Here is a 17,017-nt window from a genome sequence, read left to right as displayed (position 1 = left end):
AAACCTTACTGCCTTTGCCTACTTGGTTCAATGGCTCATTCCTATTCTTTTGTGTTACGCTTTGTTGTTGCTAACATGCTGTGCCATCTCAAACACCATTCAGAGATTTATTATCAAGCATTGGAAGAAACAGCTATTTCACATACCTCGTTCATGTTTGTTTGTCAGATTTAAATACTATTAATTTTTTTAAATGAACAAACAAAAGGGGCTTTGTGGCTTCCTGACAATTTGAATCTACTTAAAAGAATAATCTGTCATTGGTGGGCCAGATTTTTGGCCATTTAACACTTTTCATCTACAGAGAACTTCTTGGATTCAAACTTTTGGTTTTAACTGACTCCAGAAAACCCTAAGTGTCTGTGACCCCTGACTCCACAGGACACAGAAGAACAAAGCTGCTTTCTTGTCTGCTTCAATATACCTAGGATATTTTGAGTACTTCCAATCTTGAAATATTTTCCCTGGCAGACAAGACTATTAGCATTCCACACTGTGAGATGTAATTAGCTATCCAGAGAGCTTTGGCACAGAACTAGTATTTGGTTCTTTTAAGAAAAACCTCCACAACATCATCTGAAAAGATAAAACAAAAATCAGTGGGAACTGCAGGTGTTTTCCATTTTGAAAATCCCATTCTTTATACTTAGTCTAAGGTGAGTCCTTATAATTGCAATTGTGCATTTTCTTTGCAGTGCTGATCATTTCTTCTCTTCCTTTCAGGGGTCCATGGACCCTTTGGCATTCCTGGGCAGGAAGGATTTCCAGGGCCTCCCGGGATTTCAAATATATCAGGATATCCTGGTGATAAAGGCTCCCCAGGTCTAGACGGTGTGCCAGGTAATTCACGCCTTGTTCCCCTCAGACAACAATAAAAGATTAAGTACAAGGTTGTGCCCTCAGGCAACAACAGAAGATTAAGTACTGGGTTAGAAAGAGCAGTCATTATTACTTCTGGGTTGATTCAGTAGAATATCCCTACTAAACACAGCACTAAAGTGCATGAATAATTGCTGGACAGAACTAATGGTACATAAGATAATAGGGACAGACCTCTTGAAAGCAGAAGGCAGTTCTTCCAGGTCATCCTGATGGAAGGGTTTGATTTTCATGCAAATAACAGATTTAATCATCCAGAATTCTCTTAACAACTTTCAGAAGCATTATGCTAATTTACTACTTCAAAAACTGAGGTCTGTGGCAGGCTTGCAAGTCTACAGAATATTTTCTTAATCACTTACAAAATTTTCCTATGTGAAATTACTGTGCAAACTAACTTACAATGGGAAGCATTAGCTCTTCTCTCTAAAAGTGCATGCTATAAGCCTGCCTCTCTCACACATATGAAAAAGCCACTCTGTCTATATTTAGAGGATGATATACCTGTTGCTTATTGGACTGTGCAATTATTTCAAACTGTAGTGCCACTGTGAAGTGCTTGGAGCAGAAGTTGCAGGTGTCCCACTATCATCTTTACATAAAAATTTCCATGCATCATATAAACTCAGCAAAAACTTGACAACAGGCAAACCAGCTGAAAACCAACAAAATACCTAAGTTTCCAAATGGAAAGAGAATGTTAGTTGGCCTAACTCTGCATACTGATTCCCACTCCCCAGGCAGTCACTGGATAAAAAATAAAAACAGAAGCAATCAGGAGGGTGGGAACAGGAACACCATCTCCCAGCCAAAATGGTGGCTCGCTCTTACTTTGCCACATGCATCTTTCTTACATTCATATCCATATGTGATCCAACTTCAACAGGCAGCATGAGGGATGCCCCACTCAAAACCCTACTTAGTAAATCCCTCTCTCCTCGGAAACAAGGTCCAAATGTCGTCTTAGGCAGCAGAAATAACTGATGAGAAGCCTGCTGGGTTTAGGTTCAAGCAATATGTAATGCTGGAAAAAGAAGCTGTTCCCCTAACTCCCAAGACAGCATGAAGTAGTTATTTGTATCCAGATGTTCAGCTGAAGCACTAAGATACACAGAACAGTAAGTCCTTGGCTTATTTACCAGCTGGCACGGAGTCAGGTACTCACTGCTCTCTGATTTCTCTCTAGTTACTTGGAGAATTTAGGATGAAGCAGGGAGGCACCTAGTGAAGTGGGGCATTTGCTGAGGAAGGAGTAGCTCACTGAAGGCTGTATCTCAGCAGGTACCCCACTTCCACTGAAATCTTGCTTGAGATGACACTGTGCTTTGTGGGAGCTTCATGCTCTAATTCCTCTGCCACCACAGCCAGCCTGAGAACAGGCGCAGGAACGCTGAATAAGTCTATTGGGGAGCTAAGCATTAGCTCCCTGCTTCAATTAAGGAAATAAAACCTGATGGGATACAATTAGATAGTACTGTTATTTTGCCCTGAGCCCAGGTCTCAAGTATAAGCAGATTGCAACCTCTGTGTGCTCTGAAAAGGTTATCCAGGACTACAGGGGCAGCCTGGGATACCAGCTCCACCAGGGAGCAAAGGAGAAACTGGACAAACAGGTGTGAGTGGACAGACTGGCCCAAAAGGAAGCAGAGGTGATCCTGGACCAGCAGGCAGACCTGGCATTCCCGGGTATCCTGGACCAAAAGGTAAGGATGGGAACCACTGGTCTTGGCCGGGAGCCCGGGAACCTCCTATGCTACAGCAGCTTTAGTAACACGGCTTTTGCGCTCACTTGATCTGTGCTGGAATGCAGTAATGCCAACTGTCATTTTTCATTAAAGGTCGTAAGGGTGAACAAGGTGTCATCGGCTTTATGGGCACAGTAGGATTTCCAGGTGATTTGGGACCTATCGGACCCAAGGGGGATAGAGGAGTAACTGGTAAGTAAGTGCAGTCAGATGCTTGACTCCTTTCTAAACTCCACAGAGCTGACCTAACTGGCCCTGCTTTTGAGCAGGAGGTTGGGCTAGATGACCTCTGGAGTCCTCTCCAACCTGCATGTCTGTGTGTGACCCCTGGCAAATTCCAGGGGACAGATGCCTCAATTTAACATGGGTGGTCAACTTTCTGCCTTTATGAATTTATTTTGTATGAGGTGCCAACTCCAAAATCAGAGCCACTTTTGGAGTTAAAAAAAAGAAGAATTCCTGATCTAAACTAATCCTCCAGAGTAGATGTACTGGATATTTAGAAATACCTTTAAAATCCCTCACTCCATCTATACCACCATGTATTTGGGTCTCGTGAAGCCCACTAAAAGATAGTTCTGCACCTCAGAGAGCTGTTGGCTGTTTGGGGGGAACTTCCCAGCTTCCTGTGTCATAAATGAGGGAGCAGTAGCATTATCCATTTTCTTCTGCTTATCTATCTGTGTGCTGTCCAAGAGAAAACAATTCCCATACTCACACACATTCCCCCAGTATAATAAATATAGCTGCTATATCCAAGGTGGGGAGTTGCAGACCACAGTCCCTCTCTCACATATGCAGCCAAGTAACAGCAACATATCTGTAGATGAAAGCAAATTAAGGAAAATACAGGGCAGGGGTTAATCACACGATCTCATCTTGCTTCTAATCACAGGCTTTCAGGGCCCTCCAGGCTCTCCTGGGCTGCCCCCTCTTCCTCCAAGGCTGGTTGCTGAGCAAGGTTCACCAGGTCCCCGTGGAAATATAGGACCTCAAGGAAGCCCAGGAGATATGGGACCTCAGGGTCCACCAGGCGATCCAGGTAGGAGTCGCACACTCGGAGTGAAAGCTCAGTTCCCCTTAGCAGAGTGAGGCCACCAGAGCACTGCTTTGGCTCTCTTCTACTTTAAATTCTGAAGTCAGAGAGGAGAGTCAAATTTTGGTCTTTCAAAGACAGGGCTTGGCTTTCCTCCTAGCATTCAGAACATAAGCAAACCAGAAGGAAACTTCAACAACACTCACATGGCCAAAGCAACATCAGATACGGATCTCACTTAAATCAAGACTGAATGTCTTTGGTGGAAATGCACACATCCTTGTGGGCATACTGTCAACCCAGGGAACGTAGCAGTAGTGATGCGTGGCCCCAGTGCAGTGCACCTCTTGCTACTAGCCTCATCAGAGATGCATGGTGGTAGCAAGAGTGAAAGATTAGGGTTGTGGGGCTCATGTAGTCTTGATCAGCAACCTTTTCCAATGAAGTCAGTGCTCTTTGCCTGTGGAAGAACCATAGGATCTTGCCTTTAGTGTAAATTGGTAAAACTGGCAGATAGGACCACACATATGGAAGTAAAGAACATGTTAACAAAGTGTGTAGCATGTTGATATCTCTGCAGTCACTGTGCTTATAACCATTGTTGGTGCAAGGTTTCAGAGGCTCACCTGGAGAGCCAGGACTCCAGGGCAGGGGTGGCATTCCAGCTCCTCCTGGCTCCAGAGGTGAACAAGGAGCAGCAGGGTTTCAGGGTCCAGTGGGATCTGAAGGTAAGAGATGTTGCACAGCACTTCTTCCCTCTTCCCTGTTTCACTGCCATAAATTGTTCTGTAGTTACTACATCACTGGATGGGGAGGAGGGGAGTAGAGAGAAAGTTTGTCTTCACAGCTTCTTCACAAGGGACAACTAACTTTCAACAGAGATGTCTTAAAGCAGTATTTTCAGAATAAGTTTTGATAGATGTAGATGTCAGTCCACTCATGTGAGTGAGCTTGTTTTGATCTGAGTATTTTTATATTGGTTTTCTCTTAAGTATTTCAGCCTAGTGATTTACTAACAGTTACATTCATGGAAATGAATGGTTGGGTACGTGATATTTAGATAGATGATGTTAAGGGAATGTATTTGTAAAAGAAATACCTGTGTCCTTATCCAATCAAAGAGCAGAACGATTACTATCTTAATTAGCTAAGTACACAGAGAAAAAGGTATTTGCAGAGCATAGTTTTAACCATATGAAGCAAATGCAAGCAACTCAAAAACCATTGGTTAATCTTGGACTAAGAAAACATTTTAAAGGAAAAATATGCTCGTCTGTATTGTACAAAGTATGCTCAAATTCATCAGAACTTTATATGTGACTTTCTCTGGCTCTGATAGTGAAATGCATCATCTTAGAAATGAGGGAGCCTGATCCAGCACCAATCTACTTCAAAAGCAACTGCTATAATCCTAGAACTACAGCCGTTTTAATAATAACTTACCATAAGAAGAGGCCTCATGCAATTAAGCTTTGTTCGTCAGCAGCTCAGATAGTTTTGTGCTCCCATAAATGCTCTGATGCTAAGTTGTGTTATTTCTTCCCCCCCCCGCCTCTTCTAAGGTCAGCCAGGCCGCCCTGGTAGCCCTGGGCTGCCAGGCATGCCGGGTCGCAGCGTTAGCATGGGCTACCTGCTGGTGAAGCACAGCCAGTCCGATCAAGAGCCAATGTGCCCAGTTGGCATGAACAAACTCTGGAGTGGATACAGCCTACTGTACTTTGAAGGACAAGAGAAAGCACACAACCAGGATCTAGGTACGTGCAGATATTGTTGGCAGTAGCCTCAATTCCATCTCTCCGGCTGAAAAGAACAAAACCAAAAAATAAATAGAACTTGGAGAAAGCTGGGACTTTGGCAAACAGGCTTAGGAAACACCAAAATGAGAAGATAAAAACTGTATGTCTGCATAGAGTGCCCCTGAGAAAGCTCCTGGAGTCATTAGTGTTGTTCAAGAGGACCTGTAAAGCCAGCAAAACATTCTGGACCACAGGGTTTTACTGGCACATGCTTAGGAAAGAGCAGGAAACTGAAAATGTGCATTGTCTTCTGTGAGAATGATTGCCATAATTTTTTTTTTTTTTCCTTCTTTTTTAACAGGGCTGGCCGGCTCATGTTTGGCTCGTTTTAGTACTATGCCATTCCTCTACTGTAACCCTGGGGATATTTGTTATTATGCAAGTCGAAATGATAAATCCTACTGGCTCTCAACTACAGCACCTCTTCCAATGATGCCTGTGGCAGAAGAAGACATCAGGCCTTATATCAGTCGCTGCTCAGTTTGTGAGGCTCCAGCTGTGGCAATTGCTGTCCATAGCCAAGAAGCTTCTATTCCTCACTGCCCTGAAGGCTGGCGCAGTTTGTGGATCGGATATTCCTTCCTTATGGTATTTGTTCTCCAGTGTCACATTTTGTGTAGCACTGGGTTTTAAGTTTGAGTCTAGATACTAGGAAGGCTGCTCTGTTTTGGAGCCAGCAGCACCAAAACCATGCATCATACTGGGGAACTACAAAACTAGTTTCTAGGAAGCAGAAGAGGAGAAACAAAATTTCTGTGAATTGCAGAGAAAATTGCCTCTTGTCAGAATAGCATCTGTAGTGCTTACTTTATGTACAAAATAGTGCTTTGGAGCAGAACACAGGGACAGCTGTGGATTAACAAATAAAATTGCACTGAGGTGCGACAGTAGCCTACAAAGCATTTTCACAGCTAAAGATTGGGAGTTACTTATGTACATGACTACTAAGAAGCTGATCTGGAGAAAAAAAAAAACAAAACTTTTCCTTGTCTTTTGGAAACTTAAAATCATTCACGTTTGGTTGAAGATTTAGAAGCCAAAGTCTTTCACCTAGTCTGGGAAGAGAGACAGCCTCCCATTTTTAAAATTAAACTTCAGTGTTGCATCTCTAATGGTAACAAGAGCTGAGCTGTATATCCCATGACTTATAGGATCTCTTAGATCTTGTGATCTTATAATTAGGAAATAAGATGCTACACAAAAGCTTAGCATTAGGTGTGCAGTGGAAGACCTACTGAAGGGCCTGACCTGCTCTTCTTGCAAGACTGTAGAGAAAGATCATGTAAGCACCAGAGGGCTTAACACAGTAAAGAGCAGCTAGAATGTTAGTGAATGATCTGACAGATGATACTCATTTTTCTGACTTGCTTGATGTACATGGGAGTCAAAACCTGCAACAGAATGCCCATGTTGTAAACTCATTAAATACTGGACTGAATGCTGAAGTAAACGAGGTTGGGAAAAAAAAAAAGATTTCTCTGGCAGAAAACATCATAGAAGAACAATAGTCAATCTTACCCACAAACCATTTGTTTGTCAAAAGCCAAAAACTTATTTTCTGAAAAATTTAAGGTAAAGGAAATCTGATATTTTTCATTTAGTTACAGAAAAAAAAAAACCACCCATGTTTTGAGAGGGCAGGTCAAATTTTTGACCAGCCCTGTGTTTGACCTTTGTTTTGCTTCTATAAAAAGCCCTGATGCCAATCTCATAGTTACTTCACAAGAATTCCAAGGATTAACTAAATGTTTGCAAAGCCCTGTGTAAACACTGAGCATTTTTAACAGCAAAGTTGTTACCTTAGCAAGAATCTTTTGCCAGGACAAAGTCTGCCAGCACCAAGGAACACGCACCAAGAAGAGTTTGTGTTCTCCCAGCTAGCGTTCGGAGCAAATGAAGTGTTTGGCGTGCACATTTTTGCTTCTCAGGCAACTATGGAAGAAGTACAGCACACTTGTGTTTATCTCAGAGTACATATTGTTCTACTTCCTTGGCTGAAATTTGTCACCTCCTTCCCCTAAGGTACAATGATGAAGGGAGTCACGGACTCCTGCTCGGACAGCCATAGAAGCCAGGAAGATTTCATGTAGCAAGGGCACTCCACTATCATCCATCCTATAAAGGTAGAGTGGCGTAAGCCTTGCAGAAGGATGAGAGGCCGTGGCCAACACAAGAAGAGATACTACAGGCATAGAGTTGGAGCTTGTACACTGAGTGTAGGAATGCCAGGGCTCAAATAGCATGTGCAGTTTCTACTAAGTGCTTTCCAGCTCCAGCTGCAGAGGCCTCAAAGCTGTAATAGTTTTAATAGTTTATGCTGCTTCTTACCAACTTTGTTCTTGTAGAGGGATGATAGAAGGGTTTTGCTCCTGAACTTCATAGCTTAGCGAATCTTGCAAATTTGTAAGACAGCTGGTGGGCTGCAGGTTTGGGGGGTGGGTATGGGAGGAGGGAGTTGCTGGTGGTTTTTTGTTTTTTTTTAAATCTATCTAAACATCAACCTATAACACCAGCCGGAGGTCAGAGTCCTTTACTCTGTTAAAAGGTGGCCACTTCTGTTACTCATTTATACAAACACGTGGGCCTCTCACAGCATAAACCAAGCCAGTTACAGCTTGCACTTTTATAGTATGGTGTTTATAAAACATAGGCAGGCAAACATATTGGATGTGCCCAGATTTCTCCTGCCATTTACAAAACTACTTTATTTTCCAGCTGCTTTCTTTTATATTGCAAATTCCTTCAGTTTTTAACAAAAAAATTAAACAGCTTCACTTAAAAATGCAGCTGTACAGCTCTTAAAGGGACAGAGGAAATGCCTGGTTTGTTAGCAATGCCTTTGACAGAAGAAAAGTAACATTCAGTTCGTTACCACAGTATGTATCAAAGATAACAGTTCAGTGGTGTAAAGATGCATGAGTTTGGTGTAATTTGCTATCAAAGAATATGCCATAGTTATTTGTATAGAAGCTAATTTTGTTTCCACAGTGCTCCTCATGTGCAATGCAGACTAAGACTTTATAATTAGGGAAATTCAAGTTAGATATATGGTGGAAAGTTCTTCTCAGGGAGGGTAGTCAAACAGAGGAACAGGATGCCCAGAGAGGGCATGGAAACTCCATCCTTGGAGGTATTAACAACTCGACAGCACCCTGGAGCAACTGAGAGCAACTTTGGAGTTGGCCCTGCTTTGAGCAGGGGACCAGCTGCAGTGACCTCCAGTTGGCCTTCCCACCTAAATGATTCTCCAATTCTAAGACTTCCAACAGTAAAAATCCAAACTACAGAAAAGATGTTAAAGTGGCATCAACATATGAGCTAACTCCCTTGTGTAGCTAAAGCATAGCTGAATCCTTAAGCCTTACATAGTTGCAGGAGTAGCCCAACTCTCTGCTCTGGAGATAAGAATTAGGAGCAATTCTAGTGGTTTTTCTCCTTTCCCACGTGTAAGTTTTTGACAGCACTGCCTGAGGTTGTACTCTGAACACTGCCCTCCTTGTCTTGTTTAGCACACTGCTGCTGGTGATGAAGGTGGAGGACAGTCGCTGGTTTCTCCTGGGAGCTGCCTGGAAGATTTCAGAGCAACTCCTTTCATCGAATGCAACGGAGCACGCGGAACCTGTCACTACTTTGCAAATAAATACAGCTTCTGGCTCACTACGATCGACCAGCCCTTCCAAAGCAAGCCCTCGGCAGATACACTCAAGGCAGGACTCATCCGCAGCCATATCAGCAGATGTCAAGTCTGCATGAAAAATTTATAGAAGTCTTTCTCAGTATAAGGAACCCGCTTATCATGTAGTTCTTATACAGTGAAACCTTCTATGATGGTTAGACATTTGAATAAATCATGTTGGTGCTTTTTTAACTTATTACCTCAAAAGCTGAATGGAAAATTAATTTTTAAAAGTGTCTGTAAAAGCAAATTAAGTTTGACACAAATTAAGTCTAACACATGGATCTAGTGCTGTGTTGTCCTACTATCTATACAGTATATATATGCATTTTTTGCTAGTCTAACGTTATGTCATTTACCAAATAATACAAATACTCCCAGCTTTGAAACACCAAAAAAACTTCAATAATAAATGGTTACCTTGGTCAGATACACACTACATTTACTTTAAGAGAATATATGTATCTTTTCTATTTGCTGTATTTGTCACAACAGTAAACACTAACAGCTGCAGTTCTGTAAATTAATAGAGGGTGATCAAAGTGCTAAACCCTTGCAAAATACTGAAAATAGACTCTGGAAAGTGCTTATGTCCAGCATTGAAATCTAACTTGTATTTTATGCTTGGGCATTTCAAACACACCCAAAACAATCATCTTTTTATTGTATTTGTTTTTTTCAAGCCTCACCCTGCTTTAGCACTTAACCACTGCCAACAGCAGAGAAGCCCACAGGCCTCCCAAAAATATGTCCACAGGCCTCCACAGAATGCAACTCTTTCTGTTTTGACTGGGAGACTATATGATGAAGATCAGCGTATTATTTTACAAGCTTGATGATTTTCTTCTAGACATACCCCAGGCCAAAGGATCATTACAAAGCTCTCTTGCTCCACTGTGCTGTGGACATTCATCTGTGTCACACTACCCCCACAGCAGCAGCACCGAGTGGGTTTTGCATTGCAGCTTTTCCCCTCTGAAACCAAGCCGCTCATCACAAACAGATTTTAACCGCCTGCTGTTGCAGCGGCCATCGCACGTAGGGTAGCTTTTGCAGGAGAGTATATTGCTCAATGCCACACGACCTTCAAATGCAGAACTTCCAGACCTGCCAGTTGTCTGTCTGTCTGAAGGCACGCTGTCCTGGCAGCCGGGGACACATGGCAATGGGATGACACCATCCCATCTTGCACACAGCCATCTTTGCAAAAGCAAAGGGGAAGGAAGCAAGGCATTATTTGGCACCATCTCCTCCCATAGAGAACCAGGTTATTGCATGCCAGGCTTGATAAATGGCCAGAATGGCTGGGTCTTTCCTTCTGTAGAAAGAAGGAATTTAGCCCAAAGTTGTCTGGCACCACTGCAAGAGACGAGGGACAAAAAAGGATCGGCTGCAAATTTCCTGTTCGCATAGTCTGATTATATACCTGAATGCTTAAAACTGAAATCTAAGAGACTTTTATAGCAATAACAGCTGATTTTTCAACAGTTCACCTCACTCCTGCTTCAGGTGCTTCTTGGCTTTTGTAATTGCATTCCATCCTCACTGTATCATAAATAAAACCTGTTTTTTTCTACACGTCTATTTGTTGATGATTTCCATTTTGTAAATGGGTTTTTTTTTCCTATACAATGCGTATGGACTGCTTGGGTCAATTACTTTGTTTGGACCTAAGGAATTAGAAAAGCACTACCAGAAAGCTCCTTCCACTGAAATTCAAACTCTTCAACCAGGAATACACTTGTTTATTTCATGGCACCTAAAAAGATCAAAGTGGGAAAAGAGGGAAGCTGTGTTTCTGAAACTGCTTGTTTAAGCTGAACTACTGATACAGTATTTCATCTGTTGTTGGAACAATTTAAGCCAATAAATTGTGATGTTGCAGATTAAAGCAATGTATTATTCAGGCTCTACAAGATTCAGTTAATTTAAATAAATAAATAATCTACAAGATTGGTTAATTCAACATTAACCAAACTTGACAAGTGTTACCTCCACAAAAAACATAAATTAAAGTTCTTAGCTAGCACACTGGCTAACCTAGATTAGTTGTACATATAATTAGATATATCCATAAATGGAGAAATTACCTGAGCTTGAAATGAGCTCTCTGGCCATGCTGTAGCTGTGAAAGGCAGCCCCCAAACAAACTGATCACACTAGTGTTTGTTTCAGCTAAATAAAATACTTGGAACTTAAAACACTGCAGTCAACACAAGCCAAATCTATTCCACATTTGCCAGTTCTTTTAAATTGCACATGGTGGTAACGAACACCCAAGAATCAGCAACTTACCTCTTCCAGGTGTTGCTAGACATCAGCGTTCATGGGATGATCACGCAGTTATCACTTGTGATTTTTACAGCATGCAACTCCAGGAATGCAGCACGTTCAGTATTTTAAGAGAATTCAGGTGGAAGGTATACAACTCTGTAAAAACTGATTACGTCAACAGCAGCAGTAAACTATTTGTATTTTCATGGCTAATACATTGCCTAATCTTCCTACACAGCTATTTTTTTTTTTTTTGCCTCTTAATTTTCTCTGACTCACGTAAGCTGTTCTTAACAAGTTTGTTCGGTGCTGTATCAGCACAGTATTGAGTTGAACTCACCAGCATGCTGCAGGAAAAAACAAACAAACTACAAAAGCCCGCAAGGTGCCAAGGAGACTTGAACTTCTGTACTTTGTGTACATCATGCGCTTCAGGTCTGTGTACTCACACCCGTGTTTCTCAAAAGCCTGCGTAATCGATGTTTGAAACAGGGAGGGAGCTCACGCATGCAAACACGTGGAATACTTACAGCAGCCAGAGGGTTTCACCTGGTGAGCTAACCCAGCGCACAGCATGGAGGGGAACTGACCTACTCGAACTGCCTCTTAGCTGCAAGTTTACCCCCTCCCCTGTGAGGACAGGCGGAGAGAGTCGGGGTTCTTCAGCCTGGAGAAGAGAAGGGTCCGGGGAGACCTTACAGCGGCCTGCCAAAATGTGAAGGGGGCTTATAAGCAAGATGGAGAGAGACCTTTTATGAAGGTCTGTAGTGACAGGACAAGGGGCAGGGGTTTTAAACTGAAGGAGGGTGGATTTAGATTGGACAGAAGGCAAACGTTTGTTACAATGAGGGTGTTCAGGCAGTGGAACAGGTTGCCCAGAGAGGCTGTGGATGCCCCATCCCTGGAGGTGTTCAAGGCCAGGTTGGATGGGGCTCTGAGGAGCCTGATCTAGTGAAAGATGCCCCTGCCATGGCAGGAGGGTTGGACTAGATGACCTTTGAAGATCTTTTCCAATCCAAACCATTCCACGATTCTGTCATCCCAGAACCCACTTCCGAGAAGTTAAAGCATTTTTAAACAGGAAAAACTAAGCTACAGCAAAACAAAACGATCTTTTTACTGAACTATAGTGCTCCAGCCTAGGATGTAAAAACTGCAAGTGTTTTGCCTGGGTTTGACCAAGTCAAATCTTTTGCTTCAAAGCGTGCTGTTTGCTTCCTACACTTTCCTGTTTGAAAACACACTGAAGTGTAACATGCTGCTGAGCCTGGAGAAGGTAAACGAGACTATATTCCCCTTCTGTAGGTAACAGTGCATCAGTACATCAGCACAGATACAGTAAAGTCAACATGGCGACATCAGTTGACACCAATTATTTCTTCAGTGTATCGACCAGATCAGCAGAGTTCATTCACGCCCTATGTGACTGGGCTTGTCCATGGCTCCTGGCAATAGAAAATTAGCAAACGGCAAGCAGCAAACGGCAAGGTATGGGACTGCTGCCAGAAGAGAGGCTGGGGGGTCACCACCGATGTGCTGATGGCCCCCCAGTGCAGTCAGCAGCATCCCCAGGGACAGCCACCCGTGCCCACCGAGGGTGAGCGGGGCCCGGCCTCACAGCCCTTAGGGACGTCGGTGCAAGAAATACTGGACGAGGGGAGCAAGTAACATCGCTGCGCCCCACGATCCACGAGCAGAGCAGTAAAAACAGGCAGTGGTGCTTCCCACCGTGACACGGGCAAGGGCACAACCAAGCCGAAGCAGGCGGCTCAGCGGCTCGGTGGGCACCCGGGGCGTTCAGGCTCCGTTCGTGGCCCCCACGAGACTCGAAGCCTTCTTGGGGTTGTCAGGGGCCAACGGCAACCGCGGTCTTGCACCATCAGCACCCACGAGGGGCCTGAAGCAGGATGGAGCCTTCCCAACCAGCCCGGCACGGATCCTCAGCCCCTCGCCCTGCCATTCCTCCCTCCCCCTCGGGTCGCAGCCTGGCCCCGCCATCACCTCGGGCACAGGCAGGCCTGTAGCGCTCATTCACCCAGCGTGGCCAAAAATAACATCTCTTATTTCACTGTTCAAACACTTCACGTAATCCGGACAAACAGAACGGGGACAGAGGCGGGGGGGGAATAAATACTTGTAAAATGAGGTTGCCCTGCCAGGCAGGGCAGGCGGAGCAGCGGGGTCCCCGCTGTCACCCACCATCGCTAGTCCCGGCCGGGAGGGTTTCCACCGGGCTCCAGCGGCACAGCCACCGCCGGCCCAGCTCCAGGCTGCACACCGAGGTTATTAATGGGGAAAGCAACCTCGCAGCGGTGGAGGAGAACACTTGCTGCAGCCAGTGGGATGCAGCAGCGCTGGCATCGACCAGGCACACGGCACAGCCGCTGGTAATGCAGGTCCTAGCGCTGGCCCAGCCTACAGCTGCTGTGCTAAAAGTACATCAGCTGCTAGGCTGCGAGGCTATTAAGGCAACAAGAGGTAGAACAAGCGTGCATCAGTGCAGTTCCTGGGCTGCCAGTCCCTACCCTGCAGCTTCGCTGCTCCTCCCTGTCAATAAGCCAAGCTGAACTGTTCCAGTAAAATTATGTAGGACAGTGAGGGGCAAAAAATGCAGGATACACCCACAGAAGCAACAGGGAAATTCATGAATTCATATTAGGACATTTAATAAGCACAAGAGCAGGCCATATTGTATTGCTCCTCTATGCTGTTAAAAAAAACCCAAACCAAACAGCACCACTAAACAGGAAAGAAAAATGTTGGCAATTTCAGCATTGAGGGTTGAACTGTGCTCTCTAAAAATTACTGCAGACATGAAAGACTGCTTGCAGACATGCATAGGCACCGCCGCAGCAGACAGAGCATCAACACCAGGCTGTGAAAATGGTGCTCAGCTACAGCAGAGTTTAAATTGCTAGTAAAATAAAATAAAAAATACGTATCCTACATCAAACTCCAGAAACCTTCAAGTTTTGCTTGAAGGCACAATCTGACTTCAGAAAGTAGTAAATACATGGGGCTAGCACGCACATTGAGCAATCCACATCTCCTCCTGACCTCCTACCAATAGCTCCCACATATCACACAGCCTCCTGGTTCTGCTGTGCAACCCCATGATCTCTCACAGGCTGCCAGCGTGACAACCCATCATAACCCAGACATTCTCAAGCAATAATAGCCAGCAACACTAAAAAGCCACGAACATCACGCCAGACAAGTGTAGCCCTAAGGGCAAAAAGCACAGCACGCAAGACCGGTTCCCGTGTGATCTCCTTCAGTGAAAACACCCAATTGGAGCTTTTGGAAAGACTGTAAGAATTCCTTCAGATCTCATATGAATCAAATGCTGATGCAACTGAATTGCAAATATTTATACCTCAAGAAGTGTTAGATGTTAAATTTACAAATATTTTTCCTGTTCTGTACCTTCTGGATGTACATCTCGCAAAGGCCTGACCTTGCAACCAGTGCGTGCTACAGGTTCAGTTGTCGACAGACGCAGCGAAGCCAGTGGCGGACCTCTCACCGATGTGTTGGCAGATCGCTTTGGTCACGAACAAGACTGAGGTTGTAGCCTGTTTGTCTCTTCCCAGTCCTGAGGGAAGACTAGATAGTGGCCTTGGAATTTTGTTAATAGGTACAAGGTTTTTAATTGTATACAGTTTTAAATACTGCAGAGCAGGTGCAGTTAAGTCTCTGATAGAGTGGCAGGTGTTAAACTGCAAACTCCTAGCAAATCCAGAAGATGACACCCCTTAGTAAGGCCTGCTGCGATAGGACAAGGGGTAATGGTTTTAAACTCAAAGAGGGTAGATGCAGACTAGAGATAAGGAAGACATTTTTTATGATGAGGTGTGACGGATGCACTCAAGCCCTTAACCAAACTAGCTGTAGTTTGGTACAGGCTCCAAAGGAGGTAAAGGCCTGAGCTGGTAACAGGCCAAGAACTCCTCTAGTTTCAATTTCTCTGAAAACCCACAAAGGAGCAGAGTGACCCAGTGAGCACCGATGCGTATGAGCTTGGAACACCCATCATGCAATTAACACGTGAATAGCAGGTGGCTCTTCCAAGAGTCCTCTATCAAGGAACAAAGGTAGTTGTGGGTACAAGGAGTCTCATGCATACCTTTCCCATCACATGTAATCTGACTACAAGCCAAGAGCTTTATTCCATAAATATGACATCTTAAGTGAGCCTCCTTTGAGCTCTCCCTGCTAGGCAGCATGGCCGCGTGGCAGTGATCTCCCCTTGGGCTGGGACACCTCTCAAGGTTGCTCCTCAAGGCAGAGAGACCTCTTACCAACGGCAGATCTTTGGTAAGCGACCAATATCGCGCACAACCTTGTAGTATGGTAACCTTGATTTGTGCCTTGGTAACTTTGCATCACTGTTCAAATGATTGTGCCGTACAGTAAGAGAGTGAACCTTGCCATCAAACTTTGTTAACTTTTACACCATATTAAAACCACTTTTGCTAATACCTTTGACAGTGGTTCTTTAAGCGACATAAACCACCCATTCGCGACAAACTGGTGTAGTCAGCAGGATCCTAAATCAGGACTGGCGACATGAGGTGGTGAAACACTGGAACAGGTTGCCCAGAGAGGTGGTAGATGCCCCATCCCTGGAAACATTCAAGGCCAGGTTGGACGGGGCGCTGAGCAACCTGATCTAGTGGAAGATGTCCCTGCTCGTTGGGGGGGGGGGTGGAGTTAAAGGAACCTTTAAAGGTCCCTTCCAACTCAAACCATTCTATGATTCTATGATTAAATGCACAGAGATTTTTTCCTCTCTAGCCATTCTTCCCCACTATACATGTACTGCACGTAAACTTGAAAGCAGAAAATAAAGCTACTACCCTGCAGCAAGTTGCTCAGGAGGATGTACTTTTGAAAAGAAAAAAAAAAAGTATTCATTATTCATTTAGGAATTGCCTCCCTATGTACTAAACAACTATGATTTGGGTGGGACAGAGAAAGGCAACAACAAAGCGTAAGAACAACCAACCTTTAGTTTTAGAAAATGATGCCAGAAGCATCCATAAGATGATGAAAGAGTCCCTACACAACAACTTGCAGAACTGGAAACATGCGAGCTACATCTCTGGGGGTTTTTTTGTTTGCCTGTTTTTGGGAGGGGGGGGTTTTTTGGTGAAGGGGATGTGTTTAAACTAGCAGTTCTTCACTCTGGTTACGGTATCTCAGTGCGAGCTCCTGGGTCACTGTATGCGTTCTTTGTAGCCGAGAGGGTTGGGAAGCTCTAGGAGCAGTACTGAGTATTAGCCCCTTCTTTTTACTGCAGTCAGGAGAGAAACCACGTACCTCATTAGTGCTCCTTCACGCACCTTTCTACACCACAAAAGGCAGTTTTTCTTCCCTTCCTCCTGCATTAGTCAGTTTCACATCAGAAAATGCCAGTCCTCACTTCCCTCCAGGCAGATGGTCATGTCATGCATAGCTGCTAAAAATCAAAGCTGCAGGTTTGCCTGGGCACAGTTAAGGAGGAGTTGGAAGGGAGACACAACACAGGTACTCAACACTGTGGTATTCTATAGGCACCATAAAGAGGTCTCTACAAAATGCAGACAAAATAGAAAACTGCTTCCTTCCC

General features: G+C 44.2%; 1 protein-coding gene across 2 annotated transcripts in view; it reads left to right on the top strand.

The window, feature by feature from the left end:
- The window catches only part of COL4A2 (collagen type IV alpha 2 chain), a 145,295-nt gene extending 134,585 nt beyond the window's left edge, over positions 1-10,710 (top strand). For both annotated transcript variants that reach the window (XM_052773592.1, XM_052773593.1), the window contains exons 41-48: positions 724-840; positions 2,421-2,582; positions 2,718-2,816; positions 3,520-3,666; positions 4,272-4,388; positions 5,223-5,414; positions 5,758-6,044; positions 8,966-10,710. In XM_052773592.1, the coding sequence (XP_052629552.1) occupies positions 724-840; positions 2,421-2,582; positions 2,718-2,816; positions 3,520-3,666; positions 4,272-4,388; positions 5,223-5,414; positions 5,758-6,044; positions 8,966-9,220 (1,376 nt within the window). In that variant the 3' untranslated portion in view covers positions 9,221-10,710. The remainder of the gene's footprint in view (positions 1-723; positions 841-2,420; positions 2,583-2,717; positions 2,817-3,519; positions 3,667-4,271; positions 4,389-5,222; positions 5,415-5,757; positions 6,045-8,965) is intronic.
- The last annotated feature ends 6,307 nt before the right edge of the window (positions 10,711-17,017 follow it).

The sequence above is a fragment of the Harpia harpyja genome, chromosome 22 (genome assembly GCF_026419915.1).
Source record: "Harpia harpyja isolate bHarHar1 chromosome 22, bHarHar1 primary haplotype, whole genome shotgun sequence".
Taxonomy (NCBI): domain Eukaryota; kingdom Metazoa; phylum Chordata; class Aves; order Accipitriformes; family Accipitridae; genus Harpia; species Harpia harpyja.
This window is presented reverse-complemented; position numbering and strand designations above follow the sequence as displayed.